The sequence below is a fragment of the Gracilinanus agilis genome, chromosome 2, assembly GCF_016433145.1.
Source record: "Gracilinanus agilis isolate LMUSP501 chromosome 2, AgileGrace, whole genome shotgun sequence".
In the NCBI taxonomy this organism is placed as follows: domain Eukaryota; kingdom Metazoa; phylum Chordata; class Mammalia; order Didelphimorphia; family Didelphidae; genus Gracilinanus; species Gracilinanus agilis.
Window position 1 is genome coordinate 509,435,119 of NC_058131.1, and position 19,108 is coordinate 509,454,226.

Below are 19,108 nucleotides of genomic sequence, written 5' to 3' on the forward strand. Positions count from 1 at the left end.
TAATTAGTCTTTACATAGCACTTAAAGGTTTGGAAAACCATCCTTGGAGGCAAGCGCTATAATTCCTATTTGATAGCTGAGGAAATTGAAGCCAAGAGAAGTTATTTTCCTAGGATCACACAGCTAGCAGGTGTCCATTGCTTTCTACTCACATACCCCCTACTCTAGTTCAGGATCTCATTACTTCTTACCCTTCTATAATTGCCTTCTATAATTGCTTTTCTTGATTCTAGTAGCTGCTTTCTCTAATGTACCCTCTTCACGGCTTCTAAAATTATCTTCCTATATCACATGTATGACAACATAAAGCCCCTTTCTCCAAAACCTTTGTTGATGCCTTAGGAAATTGATGCTCTCTAGAATAAAATGTAAATCTGCAGCCTGTCCTTTAAAACCCTCCTAGCTTCAACCTACCTTCCCGGTATCATTTCCTGCTAATGCCTTTCACAGATTCTTCATTCCAGTTATGTAGGATTAGCAGCTATTTTCCTGATTTTGACATTCCAATTCTTGTATTTGCAGCCCCGTCCTCCCACCTCCCCCCCACCTCACATGCTTAGAACATATGCTTTCTTGGTATCTAACTCACTGAATCTTTGTCTATCATCAAGCATCATCTCAGATGTGTCCTCCTCCTTGAAGTCTTCCCCGATCCCCCTAGTTAGTGCTTTTCCCCTCCTTAATTATCCTACTAATTTGTATTCATATTGTATCCTCCCCACCTCCTCCCTCTTCATATATGGAATAACAAAAACAGGAATAAGAAAGTTTCTTAGGGGCAAGGATGTTCTTGCTTCTGTCTTTAATTGCTAGTGCATAGCAGAGTGCCTTGTATGACACTGACTGAGGAGCAGTGCTGTGTAATGGATAGAGCTAACCTCTGGGTCCAGAAGACATGGATTCAGATCTCACTGCTGACAAATACTGGCTGTGCATCTCTGAGCAACAAATTCAACCTCTCACTGTCAGGGGCAAACTCTCTGAAAGAAATTTGCAGAGAAGGTGCTGATCTGTTTTGTTTGTTTGTTTGTTTGTTTTTAGGCTTATCTTCTACCTAGTATCTGTTCTAAAATAGAAGAGGGGTAAGAGCTAGTCAATTGAAGTTAAATAAGGCTTGCCCAGGGTCACAAAGCTGGGAAGTCCCAGATTTGGACCCAGGTTCTCTTGACTGCAGGCCTAGCACTCTATCCACTGTGCTACTTGCCCTACTGCTCTATTTTTATAGAGCTGGTGATTAATGAATATTTATTCAACTGAATTGAGTTGAACAGGACCAAAATTATAGAGTGAGAAAAAGCAAGTTATATTTGGTGACAGAGATCAGTCCAAGGGAAATGGGTTTTAAGAGATAATCCTGGAAAACTCAGATTATTTAGGGCCTTGAGGAAATTTGAGCAAATGGCTGATGCAGAAAAGTGTGATGTAACCAGATCCATGCCTAAGGAAAGTTGGGTGAACAGTGGTATGAAGAATGGACTGGAAAGAGAAGAGCCACAAAGGAAGATCTGTTATAAAATGTTTCCAATAGTTCAAGCAGTTGTAAATAAAGACCTGAGCTAGGGTGATGACGAGGGGTTGTGGAGTGGCGGGGTGGGGGAATGAGTAGAGAAGAAGGCCAATATGAAAGATATTGTGAAAGGGAAATGGATAGGATATGGGCACTGAGAGGTATGGGAGGTGAGAGAGTAATCAATCAACCAACAATAAACATTTATTCAAAGCCTATGATGTGCCAGACAGTGTGCTAACCTTAAAGTGGGAGACATGGTAAAAATGCCACCAAGGAAAAAAATAACAAAAGTCAGAATGAGAAGCAAGTTTAGAGGGAAATATAGTAAGCTTAGTTTAGAATGTGTTGCGTTGAGAGACCAAATACACATCTGTATAGAGGTATCCTGTAGGCACTTAGCATGATGCTCCTTCAAAGCTTTTAAAGGCATGTAACCAAATGGTTAATTTTCCCAAATACAGGTATAAATGTTAACACTTAAATTTGCTCATTCCACAGAGCCTATTCTTCAGTGGAAAATTGGAAAAGTCTTGCCCATGAAAAGATTTTTTCCATTCCTTGACCATGTGAAACGTATCATTATTACAAGATCTCCATGTGCTAATGATGTAGCAGTAGTTGGTCTCAAGTGTACTTCCCATTGTCTTGGTAAGTTTATATTTTAAATTTTGAATATTTTTCTAAAGCTAGTAGTGCATGGAGATTGACTAAATAAATGAATAAAAAGGGTTTATTTAGTGTTACTTAGTGAATATTTATTACATTTACTATATTATAATTATCTGATTATACAAAAATAATAATAGTAATAATGTTCAAGGCACTGTCTAAATACAGGGAATATGATTACAAAAAAAGATTAATCCCTGCTCTCAAGGACCTTAAATGTTTTTAAAATGATTTATTTCTCAAGTATGAAGTATTAATTTTTTCCTTCCTCTTACCTCCCTTCAACCCCCACTGGGAGGAAAAAAAGAAAGAAAAACAAAACTTTGACATGGTGACAAGTTTGTGAAGAGGAATAGTTGGCAATGCTTGGTATTTGCCCTAGGAGACAGAGATTATAAATCATTGGGATCAACAGAACAGAATTTACTTGCCAATGGTACCAGTGGGTTGGATCATCTTTGAATCCTTTGATGTTGGAAGGATAGGGTTAGGTGTAGTGTTCTCTCTCCAAATGCTGGGCAGTTGGTGGGGAGGAATTAAGATACAGAGTTTTGATTCAAGGTCATCATCATCTGAGATGGGATTGGATTGAATTCAGACCTGCTATCAGAACAATAATTAAATTCCAAATGGCTGAGGATGTGAAAGTACTCTCTATTCTTGACCCTGTGTCAATCCTGGTCCTGTTTCTTTGACATTCATTTTGATGTATGAAGCCCTAAGCTGTGATAGCACAAAGTCCTTAGCTTTGATATCAGTCTTTCTTGTCCTAGTCAATTATCATCAATATGAAGATGATATGACTAGCTATAATCTTTTTTTCCTTAATTCTAGTTCTCTATCCCCATACCAATCGCCTTTTATTCACCTGAATATCCTACAGGCAGATTCTGTTTCAAACCTATCCACATTAAGAATATTGAGACATATTGCCATCCATTTTGGCTCTGCCCCTGCACCTCACTTGCAATAAGTTAATCTACTCAGTTTAATACTTACCTTTGGGGCTATTTAATTCACCAGTGAGTGTAAACTTAGCCATATCTGGTTGGTCCCAGACCATGCTTAATATTCATGCACCATGAACATTTTGCCACCTACCTTGTAGCCATGTTTATCATCTTTCTCCCCCACCCCCATATCTGCTCTAAAAGAGGAATTAAGCCAACATTATCATTATTTTCTATGAAAGGGAATGACAGTGAATGTATGCTGTATGGCTCTTCTCACTATTCTTGTAACTTTCTAGACAGAAACTCCTTTTACAGGCTGCCATTGTCCCCATTTGAACTGTCTCTCCATTTGGCTGTAAGCTTCCTGAGAGCAAGGGCTATTTCCCTTAAGGCATAGTTCCAAACTGTCTTCCAGAATGGTGGGATCAATTCACAACTCCACCAACAATGCATGTGTCCCAATTTTGCCACATCCCCTCCAATATCTATTATTTTCCTTTACCATCATATTAACCAATCTGATAGTGAGGTGGTATCACAGAATTGTTTTAATTTGCATTTCCCTAATCAAGAGTGATTTGGAACATTTTTTCATATGATTGTTGATAGCTTTGATTTTTTTTATCTAAAAACTTCTTATTCATATCCTTTGACCAACTGTCAATTGGGGTATGGTGATATGGTGTTTTTAAAGTGATTAGCACAGTGCTTGTTTCCTCTTCTCTCTCTCAATTGCCTTTCATTCAAATAGTCAACACATAAATTCAAATCATCGCCACCTTTCAGCTTGGACTATTATGGTAGCCTCCTAATTTGTCTTTTTGCTTCCATTTGCTAACCTTTTCCACCCATCTTCCATACAGCTGCCAAAATAATCTTGCTAAGACATATATCTGACTATTTTCCCTTTTTACTCAAAAATTTTCAGTAATTTCCCATTACTTATAAGATAAATTCATCATTCTTCAAATTGCCACCTAAAGTCTTCTACCTTCTGAATCCAAACAAGTTTTCCCAGATTTAATCCATATTATTTTCCTTTAAGGATAGTACATTTTTTCTTTAATTATGCTATATTTTAGCCAAACTCTCTTACTAACTATTCTCTGAACTCAGCATTTTATTTACTGCCCCCATTATTTTACTCAAGTTACTCTTTTTGCCTCTTATAATCTTTCATTTCCATTTGGGCTTAGCTCAGCACTACCTCTTATACAACATTTTTCCTGATCATGCCCTAAATTGACAATATTCTTTCTCTCCTAAAATGTCCTTGTTTTTACTCATTTGTATGCACACATACACAAATGCAACTATTTATCTATATATACATATGCATATCTATATATGTGTGGCATATTCCAATCCTAGAAGCAAGTAAACTTAAGATCAAGGACTGTTTTTATCTTAAAAATCCCTGCACCTAGTTTATTAAGTTAATAAACATTAATATAGTTTTAGGTACTTAAAACTCAAGATCTTTCTCCAAGGATCAATGACTCAGAAGACCTGAATCCCCTAGTACTGATAATCTCTGGCTAAATGAAACTAAGACAAAAGAAGGTATAACTTAAAATGAAATGATTCCTTATAGAATCTGTTTAGAGAGGTCAATAAAGGTGATAATGCAACTTATTCTTTTTTGCATCCCAAGCAAATAGAAACACCATTTTGGGGGTTCTTAATCATCTCATTTCTCGGTACTCATGATGACAAAAAGATGACTTTGAAGATAGTTAAAGTTTTTGGGCCATTGTCTGTGGCAGAGAAGCAAGTGGTAACAAGATCTAATAAAGAGCTTTTCATGATTCTTCAAATTGCATCAATGCAATGTTTATTAAATGATGACTTTTTAATGTGAAAGTGGAATCAGTCCACAAGCATTTATTATAAATTCAGTTAGTGCTAGGAAACTGTCCTAAGTTATGGGAATATAACAAAGGAAAAAATAGCCCAAGCACTCAAGATTACTGTCTAATGGGGGAAGATGATATGCAAATAGCTGGGCACATAAAAGATATATAGAAGGTAATTTGAGCAGGAAAGCTCTGGCAGCCAAAGGCATCACAAAAGGACATTAGCAAAAAGTAGAATTTCAACTGATTATGTACACAAAATTTTTGAGAACTGCTTGATAAATATTTAGCATCATATTGCTATGTGAGACTGTAATGCAAGAGAGAAGAATGGATACATAGTTCTGGAATCATCTGCATAGAGATGATAATTGAATTCATGGAGCTGATGAGATGACTAAGTGAGACAGAGAATGAAGACATGAGGGCCGCCGGCAGAGGCCTTATTTGGATAAAAAAATCAGTAAAGGTTATTAAGAAGAAATGGTCTGCCAGATAGGAAGAGAACCAGGAAAGAACAGTGTTGTGAAAATTCAGAGATGAGGGAATATCCAAGAGAAGAAGATGTTAGATGTTATAGATTGGTCAAAAAGGATACTAATTGAAAAAAAAGGCCATTAGATTAGGCAATTAAGAGATCATTAGTAATTTTGGTGAGATCCAGGTTGTAGAGGGTTTAGAAAAGAATGAAAGGAGAGGAGGTAAAGGCTTCTAAAGAGGCTCAGCTACAAATGGAAGGAAAGCTATAGGAACATTGCTAGTGGGAATATTAGGTCAAATTATTTTTACTTGTTCATTTGTTAATTAGTTTTTAAGCATAAGGAAGACAAGGTAGGCCAGGAGGAGCTAGTAGGTAGGAGAAGATTGAAGATAAGATAAAGAATGGTAATTATAGTGGGCATAATCTGCTGGAGAAGACTGAATGGGATCTAGGGTTCATATAAAAGGATTGTCCTTGGCAAGATTAAGGTTTCTCTCTTCATTTGAGACAAGAGTGAAGAAGGAAAAAGTGGAGATAATGTTTGAGAGTTGGAAAAAAAGTGGAACTGGAGGGTTGGAAGCCAGCCCAAACTCATATCATGGAAAATGAAAAATAAAAAAAAATATTCTGGAAATTACTAGCTACTGATGTAGGAATTAAAACTGATTGAGTTGTTTGGGTTCAATTACAGCATTTACTAATTAGAATAAAAATCAAATTAAGATCAAATGAAAAGGAATGACAAAGATGAGATGATATCAATGATTACAATTTCACCACAATCTCTTTAAAAAGTAGGAAAACAAAAAAATGGGGGTGGGATTGGAAAAAGACAAACATATTGATCATGATCTTCACTGATGTTGCTCACTCATTAAAATGAAAAGCCTAAAAAGCTCAAGAATCACTTAGTAACTGAACCTTTGATCTCTCTTCCAAGCAAAAATGTTGATAGTTAAAAGCAATGTTGTTGAAGGTGTAAACTCATTTGTAAACATTGTGTAGTTAGATTACAGAAGGTCACTGACAAGTGTATTTCACAAAACCAGAGATAAGTAATAGAAATGAAAACAAATCTATGAAAAAATTGGTGAAATACTTCACAGAACTCCCAGAGGAAACTGGCAAGTCAACAAATAGTAGGAAAACATCACTTTTTTTTAGTATTTACATAAACAATTGCTATCTTGAGAAAGAATCTGCTTCATTTGAACATTAACACTTTAAAGCTTGCTGTGCTACATGAAAAATTTGAAATGAGACCTTAGAAGATATCAGAAAAAGCAGTTGGACAAGACCAAGCATATTTGTGATAGAGGTGAGAAAACATTAAAAGAATTATCAACCATTTTATAAGCTATTTCAGAAAATGAAAAGTTGGAAAAGAAAAGGAAAAAATATTGATGTTAAAATTATCTCCCCAAACAATAAAGATAACCATTGCTCTACATATGTGATTTTTCATTTTCATAAAGTCTTTTGTGTTAATGATATTTCTCATTTTTATGAAAATCATTATGTAATGTATCATTATGTAAAGGGTATCCTTGATGAAAAATCTGAGAAGATAACTGGCTGATTTTTCAAATGACCCTTTGAAGAAGTGGTAAAGACCACATTTTTTACAGGCAAACAGTTAATTGAAAGATCTAGTGTACACAAGATTTTAGCCTTCTTTTTGTTACAAACGATTTGAACTAGTTAAGCAAATCACAGAAGACCCAAATTAAGATGGTTATCTGTTAGGACAGAGAGAATCCCAGATCTTTCTCAAACCCTCTATCCAAACATGATCTCGTCTAGGTCATGGAAAGAAATTACTTCCAGACTCCTTATCTAATCCAGGAATCCTTATAACTCAGGATTCTTCAGAGTTCTTGGAATAGTCCCTTTAGAACAATCATCTTTGTAGCTTTCTGGGTGGAATCCCAGCATTCCATATCTGAGCCCTAGAGAACCCAAGGCCAGCCAAGATCAAATCTTGCCCTAATCTTGTGGCTCTGGTTGGTATTCTGGGAAGATCCCAATTTTTCCACATGAAACTTCCACAAATCTGTGTGCTCAGTTCCAGAAGGAGTGTAGCCTTAGGACATTCAAGACTTGTCCAGCCCTGCACTCCAGAAATAAGAGCTTGAGGCTGACACAATCCCAATGATGTACCAATCCAATTCTAACCTATCAGAGAGAAGAAGCCTCAGGGCATTTCTGACTGATCAGCTGGATCTCAGTGGCTTTGCCAAGCTTCAGGACAAAAGTCCTAAACAAAATCCAGCCCAAGCAGTCACTGAAGTCTATGTTGGGAACCCAGCACAGAAGTAACCCCTGAGCCTAGCTTCAGTGAGGATGAACATTAGGTCAAGTCTACAGCAAGGAGAGGTCCAGAGGGGGACTCTAGAACATGGACACCCTTGAAGGAACAGCCTATTATGGCCCATTATACTCATGGTATCATAGGCTCTGCCCACACCATTTAGAAGAGGACAGATTGATGACAACTCTGACCATAAGGAGGAAATACTCTGGTTTGAAAGATGTTCAGGAAGTGAAACCTGAAGAGGATACCAACCCTCTACAAAGTCTAGGTAAAACTTCAGAGAAAAAAACAAAGGCACCTGGACACAGGGACTGGAGGAATACCTGAAGGAAACAAAGTACTACAGAATGAAAAAGGGACCAAAGAAATAGCAAGGAAAATTGATACCCTACAACAGTCAATGGAAAATCTCTTCAAGACTGAATGTCCTGAAAATTTTAATCAATTACCAAATGCTTGTTTCTACTTTCACTGAATCTTTCATTTAGGTCTTTTTCTATGTGGGTACTGGCAAAGCTTCCCAGGAGGAGTTCTCACTGGAGCTGAGTCTTAAAGGAAATGAATAATTTGAAGAGACTAAGGGAGAGCATCCCAGGCATGGGAATAGTGCAAAGGCATGGAAATGAGTGATTGAATGTCATGTGTAGAACAAGCAAGTAAGTAGATAAAATTTGACTTTAGAATGCCTGGAGGAAAGTAAGAAGACTAGAGAAGCAGGAAGGAACAAGGCTATGAGGGTCTTTAAATGCTAGGCAGAAAACATATTTGACCCTGCTGATTGTGTGGGAGGTTAGTGTGTGATTTGATCAGATGTGTTTTGGAGCAGTGCTGGCAAACCTTCTGTTTATTTATTTGTTTGTTTTTAAATGTTTTTAAAATTTTTATTTTGACTATTTTCCCATAGTTACATGTTTCATGTTCTTTCCCTCTCTCCCAAACCCTGCTACCCCCCCCCCCTTAGACAACTCACAATTCCATTTGGTTTTACATGTATCATTGATTAAGACCTAATTCCATATTATTGATAGTTGGACTAGAGTTATCTTTTAGTGTCTACAGCCCCAATAATATCCCCATCAGCCCATATGTTCAAGCAGTTGTTTTTCTTCTGTGTTTCTCCTCCCACAGTTCTTCCTCTGAATGTGTCTAGTTTTCTTTCTTATAAGTCCCTCAGCCTTTCTCTGGATCCTTGCATTGCTGCTAGTAAAGAAGTCCGTTATGTTCGATTGTAACACAGTGTATCAGTCTCTGTGTACAGTGTTCTCCTGGATCTGCACCTTTTACTCTGCATCAATTCCTGGAAGTCTTTCCAGTTCACATGGAAATCCTCCAGTTCATTATTCCTTTTAGCATAGTAGTATTCCATCACCAACAGATACCACAATTTGTTCAGCCATTCCCCAATCGAAAGACATCCCCTCATTTGCCAATTTTTTGCTACCACAAAAAGCGAGGCTATAAATATTTTTGTACAAGTCTTTCTCCTTATGATATCTTTGAGGTACAAACCCAGCAATAGTATGGCTGGATGAAAGGGCAGGCATTCTTTTAGTACTCTTTGGGCATAGTTCCAAATTGGATGGTTAACCTTTTAGAGAGCGAGCACCCAAAATGCAACCCTCACCCCTACATGTGAGCCCCTCACCCTGCCCAGACAGGGGAGAGAGAAAGTGCTCCCATTAGGTTGCAGGGCAGAGGGGTGGGTGAGGTGAGAAATGTCGTCAGGTGCTTGTGGAGAGGGAGAGAGGAGCATCCCCCTCCAGTATGCATGCCATAGGTTCGCCAGCATGGTTTTAGGGTGTATTACTTTAGGAGTTCTGTAAAGGATGAATTGGAGTGGGAAGATACAGGGGGGTCGATTAGAAGGCTATTTTACAAGAGACAATGAGGGGTCTGTATGAATAAAGAATAGAACTAATAGGACTATAGAGAACCAGCTCTATATTTTTGGGGGTACTGAGTGGCGTTTAGTGGCGTCGGATTGAATGAGAAAAGTCAGACTAAATGCTTAGCTCATAACTGCTCCAACTTGCCATGGAGTCTTGAGTTTAATATATACTGTTTTCACACAAAGAGCACAGAGAAAGAATTATAGCTGTGAAGGGGTTACAAATTATACAAAAAACCATTAGAGTCTAAAAAGTAGAGAGATAGGTCCAGGGTCAAAGGCCAAATTCCAACCACCAATTAGTAGGAGGTTAATTCTGGGAGCAGAAATATATTTCTTTTTTTTTTTCAAGACAATCTTGGTCTGGAAACATTTTTTTTCAATCAGGGGCCAATCTACACGCATCACATATCAGCACAGGCTCAATGGTAGAAAAGAAGGATTTAATAACCTATTTCAAGGTTGGAAATAAAGACCTGCACTTGTCATTGTGTAAAAGTGAAGAGGCTGTATTAATTTTTATGTAACAAAAATGGCTATTTTCTAATTCTGCAGCTAACTGATAGGTAAAAAAAAGAGTTCTAAGAAATCAAAACACTGGAACAAATGAGCATCTTTATATAAATGAACATTTCTAAGTATAAACCACAGATCTGCTTTTAATCTTACTAAATTAAACAGGTCTTTTTGTCCCACAATAACCTGTAATATTTGTACCACATTATTATAATAATCAGAAGGATAGCTAACTCCTGTCTACAAACTAAAGCCTAAATGTACCTGACATCAAAATTAACTGTATGACTGATTTGAGGGAAATAGCAAGCAGAAATATATTTCATAGAGATCCTAAATAATTGAGTCCTGTACTCTTGATTTACAGGATTGCACCTGGCCAGATAAAGTCTTGTCTAGTTTTGTCCAGTTCTGACCTTGATTGTTTAAGTAATATATTTTTTGGAGTTCAGGCTTCTTAATTATCAAGGAGAGAAATTATTAACTCTGTACCTGTTAGTTTGCTAGGAACTTAAAGCTTTTCAATAAGGCTATAATGTTTTTCCAATAAGAAAAGGTATGGATCACAAAAGGGGTCAAAAGAGGAGTCTCAGATTTTTATCTATGTGAGACTCTGTTTCTCTTATTGGCCTCCCACACAGGAAATCTATGAAAGCTGTCATTTGGACCCTCATCTCCTCTCTTTCCTGGACTATTGCAATGGTTTCCTACTTGGTCTCCTGGACCAAATTTACTCCCCATTGCAATTCATCCTTTACATAGCAATCAAAGTGGAGTTCTGATCATGTTACTAGTAGCTCCCTTAGAGGTTCCTTTGTTTTAACATTTCAAGCTCTTCAAAACCTGGCTCCTTCTTATCTTTCTTAATATTATATACTATATACTAATATATACTATTTAACGGTACTAGATTTCTTGCTCTTTCTCACACAGGCCATTTTATCTCTTAACTTTAGGCCTTTCTTTGTGCTAGCTATTTCCCCCTTTCTGGAATGCACTCTTTCTTCATCTCTGATTTGAAGAATCCCTAGTTTCCTTCAGATTTCAGATCAAGGATACCTTCTGTAGGAAGCATTTTCTGCTTTTTCCTATTGCTAGGGCTTGCTTTTTCAAAGTTACATTCTGCCTTATGTGTATTTTCTATATATACATAGAAACAAACAGCCTCTTCCATTAGAATAGAAGCTGCTTGATGGCAGGGACTATTACACTATTTTGTTTGAGGTCCTAGAATAACGACAGGCAGACAGTCCTGCTTAATAAATGCTGGTTGATTTAATTGTTTGGGGTAACATTTCTACAAATGGATCTTATCCTGATAGGATCACAGAGCAACGGAAGCTTTTCAGCATGCTCAGTACCTTGAACATAGTATGTGATTAACAAATGATTTAAGGATTGAACTGAAATATCAACCTTAAAACCAAACAAGGAACATTTATAGCTCTATAGCAAAGATGTTTATTTTCATTGAGAGAATTAGAAAACATACCTGTGTGTGTGGTAGGGGGGAGTATAGAGAGATCCAAGGGCCCCCATAAGGAACTAGAAGATGGTTTAGGCTTGTATAGTATTTCAAGAAAAAGGGGAGGAGGATATTTTAGAATGTAGTAATGTAATTTCTATCCAGCACAAGAAATATACACCAGGATGCAACTTTGATAAGAGAGAAGAAAACATGGGCACCATTCAGAGAATGCTGACCTTTCAGGGCCTGAACTTTACAGTTATTTCCAAGCATACATCACCATTGCATAATCTTGATGTTTCTGAAGGAAGTATAAATATCACAAAAACCATTAGAAACATAATAACCCATGACATTTCACATTTCCCCCATTTTTTCCTCCATTTTTTTGGTTGAGGGGCAATTTGCCAATGGCCAAAGAAGAAGAAAAAACTTGGTGGGACATAATTTTTATCATAATCTATTATGAGAACACATTAGCCAAAAACATATGTAATATATTTATATCATTTACATAACATAGTGTGAATGTGAAATTCTATATGCCTGATTCTGATATTGACCCCCAATGATTCAAACTTCTGACTTTCTATATATCTTCAGTCATCTTGTTCTATTCCTATATTGTCACATGGCTGTGCCGAGAAATTATTCATCTGATATATACAAATTATGCTGCATGCACTTTGCATGATCTCCACCCTACATGTAAAACCCCAGTGTATACATATCTGCTGATTCGAGGCTTATGTCATAATTTCCTTTACAAGGAGGCTGCTCACAAAGCTCAAGGTTTTCAGTTGCCAGCTGGAGTCCGGCTTTATTGTGAGACTGACCCTCTCTCAATCAACCTATATCCTTTTAGCTTGGAGTCTTTGTTTTATTTCTGGTGTCTCAGCTAATAACTTTCTGCCACAATAGTAACAAATATCAATATTAAATAATATCAAGTCTTTCTGCATTTTGGTAGCCCATCGGAATGTCCACAAATTTCATTTCAGATCTCAGATGTCTTGTGTGGTTGTTTTTTTCTTAAAAAATATCTTCTCTTGGATATCTTGGGATAGATTTCTTCTCTAATAGATTTGCTTTTTTGGTTCCAGGTTACTTATAGGGATTCTTTAGATGCTCCTTTTACAAAGCAGTTCTAAATGCAAATTAATACAACTTAGAAAATTTTGCTTCTAGTAACTAGCTGAGATAATAAAAACCATTGAAAGCCTTGTGGGTCTTATCTTATTAACAATATATGATATGTTATACAAATAAGGAATCAGTTAAAATGTAAAAATTCAGAGTTTTTTACATGTCCATTAGAATAATTTACATTTAATATTCAGGATTACCTAATGTGTTGCTTTCTCAAAGCTTTCCATTCTAATTCCTTTAGGAGGGTCAAATGCTATTCTATTAAAAAAAATGTAAGCAACAACAGTTTTTGCAAATAAACTTCTCCACCCTCAAGTTCAATGATTACCCAAATTAAGACTGACTATAAAATGTGGGTTGGGATACAGATACACTTAGGGTAAATAATTTCAAATTGTATATAGAAAATAGCATATACCAAATGGTTGCCTAGAGTAAAATGTGCTCAGTTATTGACCACATTCAGATGGACTTAATTTTACACATGACCATGTATTAACAGGCAGATGACAAGTCCAAATACCAATTTACTTTAGTCATTTGGGATATGGAATGATTATACATTTACGTATTTGGATTGTGCTCCTATTACTATCAACTACTTGCTCTGATTATAGAAATTTGCTACAAAAGGGAGAAGCCAGGATGGAATTATAATAGCATCAGAGCTTGTCCCTGTTGGCATGAGCTTTAAAGGCACGGAGGGATTCATCACATGGACACCATAGCCTTATCTTTGTTTGGATTCATGTCAGTCAATCTTACAGTAACACTTTCACCTCATAACCAGCCTCAGGAATACTCAGGTAGATAGGAACATTTCTATTCAAAAGGAAATAGCATAAAAAAAGATCACACCTTAGCTCTCCTGATTAGGATCTCCATCTGTGACAGTTCAGGATTATATTTCTGTCTGAGTAATTGGTGGCTTTTTCTCTAATGGTGGATTACTGCTCCATGGGACAGCCAAGTTTGAATTCAAAGCTCACAATGATATGAGTTGCAGTCTCAAGAGCTTTTCATCAGCAATGGTAAGTTCCACTAACCACAGCGAAGGGCTAAATACAATTAAATTTATTCTCATAGAATAAACAATAAAATTATAAAAGTTTAGCAGGACTCACACGCATATAAGAGGTTTCACTTAGTTCTCTTTCCTTAACTCATCCTACCATAAAAATCAATCATAAAAAATCATTTCTGTATTATAAATAGACTCGTACGTTCTCAATGAGTCCAATTTCATTGTTTAAAAATTCCATAACCCAAGTGAGCCTTGGTGACCTTGCTCATGCAAATTGAAAACTTACAGATAAAGGAATTCTGTGAGATTTTTTCCTTTTACCTTTCCTACATGGTGATTAGCAGTTTTTCTTTTCTCTTTCTCCAATATTTTTCCAGGCCTTACTAAGTCTTATCACTCAATAATGGACCTAACTGATAAGATTTTCTCCATACTATTATAATTTATTTATCTAGGAATTCTTAGGAGGACTTGAACTTTGTTCCTCTTTTACCCCAAAAGGTTTCTCTCTGTAGTGCAGAAACAAGGAAATTTTTAAAGCAATTAAACATTACAAAATGGGTCTGTGTTTATAAATTAACCTGAGCTTAAAACTTATTTTAGCCTTTATAAAACATTCAAACTTTTAATCCTCAAACCAATGGCTCAGAGTAGAAGCAGATTACAACTTTCTTCCTTTAACTCCTCATATTCTGTCTTGGGAGCTCCTGGGGTTAAATCTGGCTTCAGATACTTCCTAGCTTTGTGACCTTGGGCAAGTCACTTAACCTCCAATTGCCTAGCACTTGCCACCCTAATGCCTTGGAACTAATATACAGTATTGATTCCAAGAGGGAAGGTAAAGGTTTGAAAAAAAAAAGAGTCTTTATATTACATTTCCCTCAAGGGCCTTCAATGAAAAGCTCCTTCAAATGGACTTTTAATTAAAGTCCCTTAAACTGTTTCTTTCATATTCAATTTCATATTTCATATTCACTTCATATTCATACTGGGCACTTCTCCCACCTTCTTCTATTTGATTTTGTCATTATAATTCAAATAAATTTTGCTTCACTAAGAATTATTTTCACTTTTGAAATATGCCCAATTAAATGCAAGATTTCTTGGAACAGAGATCTCCAAGAATCCCAGCAATTCCATAGTAAAAATAGTATTATCCATTTCATTGCCATATAGTTTCAAATGATTTACATCATTTCTTTAGCATTTAAAGCTATAACAGTGTGATCAATGACCCAAAGGAATCCAGATTTTAAAAGAACTTACCTTAGTTCTTTTAAAGTTCTTGGATAGAACTTTAAACACAAGTTCCAACAGAGAGTCTATCAAATTCATGTCAGGCATTAATTTTATCTATAGTAAAATTCAGTAATATGAAATAACTTTTCTAAGATCACATAATTAACAAAATTCCTTTTTTGTCGTACATTCATTTATACCAATCACATTGAAAACTTCCTGCAGAATTATCTAGTATAAGACTTTTACATCCAATCAATAAACTACAGAACAAATATACAATGCTTACCAGGTTCTGTGTTAAAAAAACTTATTAAATTTTAATCTATCCAACTAGCCCACTTTTTCAGAGCACATAATTACATTTTGTTCAAATATGATTTTAACAAAGAACTCATGCTTTCAGGGCAGGCCTAACTCACTATATTTTCTCCATATATTACCTTCAAATTAAAATGCAAATTTTGGTACTATTATTCCCCAAAAAATAAATATACAAAATTCCCCACTTCCCAATGGTAAAAATTTCCCATCAAACATTATCCTTTCAACAATATTTATTCTAGGGGGCAGCTGGGTGACTCAGTGGATTGAGAGTCAGGTGTGGAGATGAGAGGTCTTGGGTTCAAATCTAGCTTCGTACTTCTTAACTGTGTGACCTTGGGCAAGTCACTTAACCCCCATTGTCTAGCCCTTACTGCTCTTCTGCCTTGAAACCAATACACAGTATTCATTCCAAGATGGAAAGTAAGGGTTAAAAATAATAACATTTATTCTAATATCATTTCAAACTAATTGATAGATTTACCAATCTTTAGCTTACTAATTTCCTTATAATATTAGCATATAATTATTAACTTTTGAATTATGACCTATTCCACTATTTAAGATGTTTTTTAGCATATATAAAAATCCTTTAAAGAATCATTGAGTTCTAAAAATTTATCAAGGGAATAACAGAAAGAATTTTCCCAAGTAAGCATCACATATAGTTCTAGTTATTTACACAAACTTCTTTTAGGAGAGGAGACAAAAACAATTCTTAAGAATTTAAGTACATAATAGTCATATAATTTATAGTCATATAAATTACAGGAGTAATTTGTACTTCACTTCAAAGTTTGGAAAAAGTTCAATTAAGTGGCCTAATAACTTACTTACTTTTCATTTTAATCTGCAATTTACAAAAGTTTTTTTTGAATATTTCTGCCAGGTTCACTCTGCTTAATCAAAGGAATGATTTTACTTTCTCAATTGTTAAAAAAAAATAAATCTAGCATTCTGAGGGATAGTCTTTGTTTCTTCTGTTAAATTGATTTCTCTTAATTTAAAGCTTAAGGGATATCCACTAAAAACTCACTACATAATACCTCCACTTTTGTGAAAATCTTTTTTTTTATTAATATTCATTTTTAATCTGTTTACATACTTTATGCCCCTACTTTCCCCTTCACCCCCCGCTCTCCCCCCACCCATGGCCAATGCACATTTCCACTGGTTGTAACAAATGTCCTTGTTCAGGGTCTATTTCCCATTCATGTCCTCCTCAGTCCATGCATTCAAGCAATTGTTTATCTTATATGTTTCCTCTCCTGCAGTCCTTCCTCTGAATGTGGGTAGCATCTTTACCATAAATCCCTCAGGGCTGTCTTCTGTCATTGCAGTGCTGCTGGTGCAGGAGCCCATTACATTTGATTTTACCATAGTATATCAGTCTCTGTGTACAATGTTCTTCTGGCTCTGCTCCTTTCGCTCTGCATCACTTCCTGGAGGTCTCTCCAATTTGCATGGAATTCCTCCAGTTTATTATTCCTTTGAGCACAATAGTATTCCATCACCCGCATATACCACAATTTGTTCAGCCATTCCCCAATTGAAGGACATCCCCTCCTTTTCCAGTTTTTTACCACTACAAAAAGCGCAGCTAAAAATATTTTTGTACAAGTCTGTTTATCTATGATCTCTTTGGGGTACAAACCCAGCAATGGTATGGCTGGATCAAAGGGCAGGCAGTCTTTTATAGCCCTTTGGGCATAGTTCCAAATTGCCAGCCAGAATGGCCGGATCATTTCACAACTCCACCAGCAATGCATCAATGTCCGGATTTTGCCACATCCCCTCCAACATTCATTACTCTCCCCTTCTTTCATTTTAGCCAATCTGCTAGGTGTGAGGTGATATCTCAGAGTTGTTTTGATTTGCATTTCTCTAATTATTAGAGATTTAGAACACTTTCTCATGTGCTTATTGATACTTTTGATTTCTTTACCTGAGAATTGCCTATTCATGTCTCTTGCCCATTTATCCATTGGGGAATGGCTTGATTTTTTATACAATTGCTTTAACTCCTTGTATATTTGAGTGATTAGACCCCTGTCAGAGTTTTTCGTTAAAAAGATTTTTTCCCAATTTGTTGTTTCCCTTCTGATTTTGACTACATTGTTTTTGTTTGTACAAAAGCTTTTTAGCTTAATATAATCAAAACCATTTAATTTACATTTTGTAATTTTCTCTAACTCTTGCTTGGTTTTAAAATCTTTCCTTTCCCAGAGATCTGACAAGTATACTATTCTGTGTTCACTTAACTTATTTATAGTTTCCCTCTTTATATTCAAGTCATTCACCCATTCTGAATTTATCTTGGTGTAGGGTGTGAGATGTTGATCTAAACCTAATCTCTCCCATATTGTTTTCCAAATTTCCCAGCAGTTTTTGTCAAATAGTGGATTCATGTCCCAAAAGTTGGGCTCTTTGGGTTTATCATACACTGTCTTGCTGACATCATTAACCCCAAGTCTATTCCACTGATCCTCCCTTCTATCTCTTAGCCAGTACCATATTGATTTAATGACTGCTGCTTTATAGTATAGTTTGATATCTGGTACTGGTAGGCCCCCTTCCTTCACATTTTTTTTCATTATTTCCTTTGATATTCTTGATCTTTTCTTATTCCAAATGAAATTTGTTATAGTTTTTCCTAATTCGGTAAAGAAGTTTTTTGGTAATTTGATAGGTATGGCGCTAAATAGGTAAATTAATTTGGGTAGGATGTTCATTTTTATTATGTTAGCTCATCCTACCCATGAACAGTTAATGGCTTTCCAATTGTTGAGGTCCAGTTTTATTTGTTTGGAAAGTGTTTTGTAGTTGTTTTCGTATAATTGCTGTGTTTGTTTTGGTAGATAGATTCCCAAGTATTTTATATTGTCTAGGGTGATTTTAAATGGTGTTTCTCTTTCTACCTCTTGCTGCTCTAATGTGTTGCAAATATATAGAAATGCCGATGATTTATGTGCATTTATTTTGTATCCTGCCACTTTGCTAAAGTTGTTGATTATTTCTACCAGCCTCTTAGTTGATTCTCTAGGATTTTTTAAGTAGACCATCATATCATCTGCAAAGAGTGATAGCTTAGTCTCCTCATTGCCTATTTTGATCCCTTCAATTTCTTTTTCTTCTCTAATTGCAACTGCTAGTGTTTCTAGTACAATGTTAAATAATAGAGGTGATAATGGGCATCCTTGTTTCACTCCTGATCTTATTGGGAAGGCTTCTAATTTATCCCCATTGCATATAATGCTTGTTGATGGTTTTAGGTATATATTGTTTATTATTTTTAGGAAGGGTCCTTCTATTCCTATACTTTTCGATGTTTTCAATAGGAATGGATGCTGCATTTTGTCAAAGGCTTTTTCAGCATCTATTGAGATAATCATGTGATTTTTGTTTGTTAGACTATTGATATGGTCAATTATGTGGATGGTTTTCCTAATGTTGAACCATCCTTGCATTCCTGGTATAAATCCCACCTGATCATGGTGAATGATTTTCTTAATTACTTGCTGGAGTCTCTTTGCTAGTATTCTATTTAAGATTTTTGCATCTATGTTCATTAGGGAGATTGGTCTGTAGTTTTCTTTCTCTGTTTTTGGTCTCCCTGGCTTTGGAATCAGTACCATATTTGTGTCATAAAAGGAATTTGGTAGGACTCCTTCTTTGCTTATCATATCAAATAATTTGTATAGTATTGGGATTAGTTGC

At 35.9% G+C, this 19,108-nt stretch overlaps 1 protein-coding gene across 1 annotated transcript in view; it reads left to right on the plus strand.

The window, feature by feature from the left end:
- LOC123234049 (cation channel sperm-associated protein subunit beta-like) overlaps nt 1–19,108 on the plus strand; it is a 218,449-nt gene that overhangs the window by 44,965 nt on the left and 154,376 nt on the right. The window contains exon 6 of the mRNA XM_044660000.1: nt 2,009–2,158. Within this exon, the coding sequence (XP_044515935.1) occupies nt 2,009–2,158 (150 nt within the window). The remainder of the gene's footprint in view (nt 1–2,008; nt 2,159–19,108) is intronic.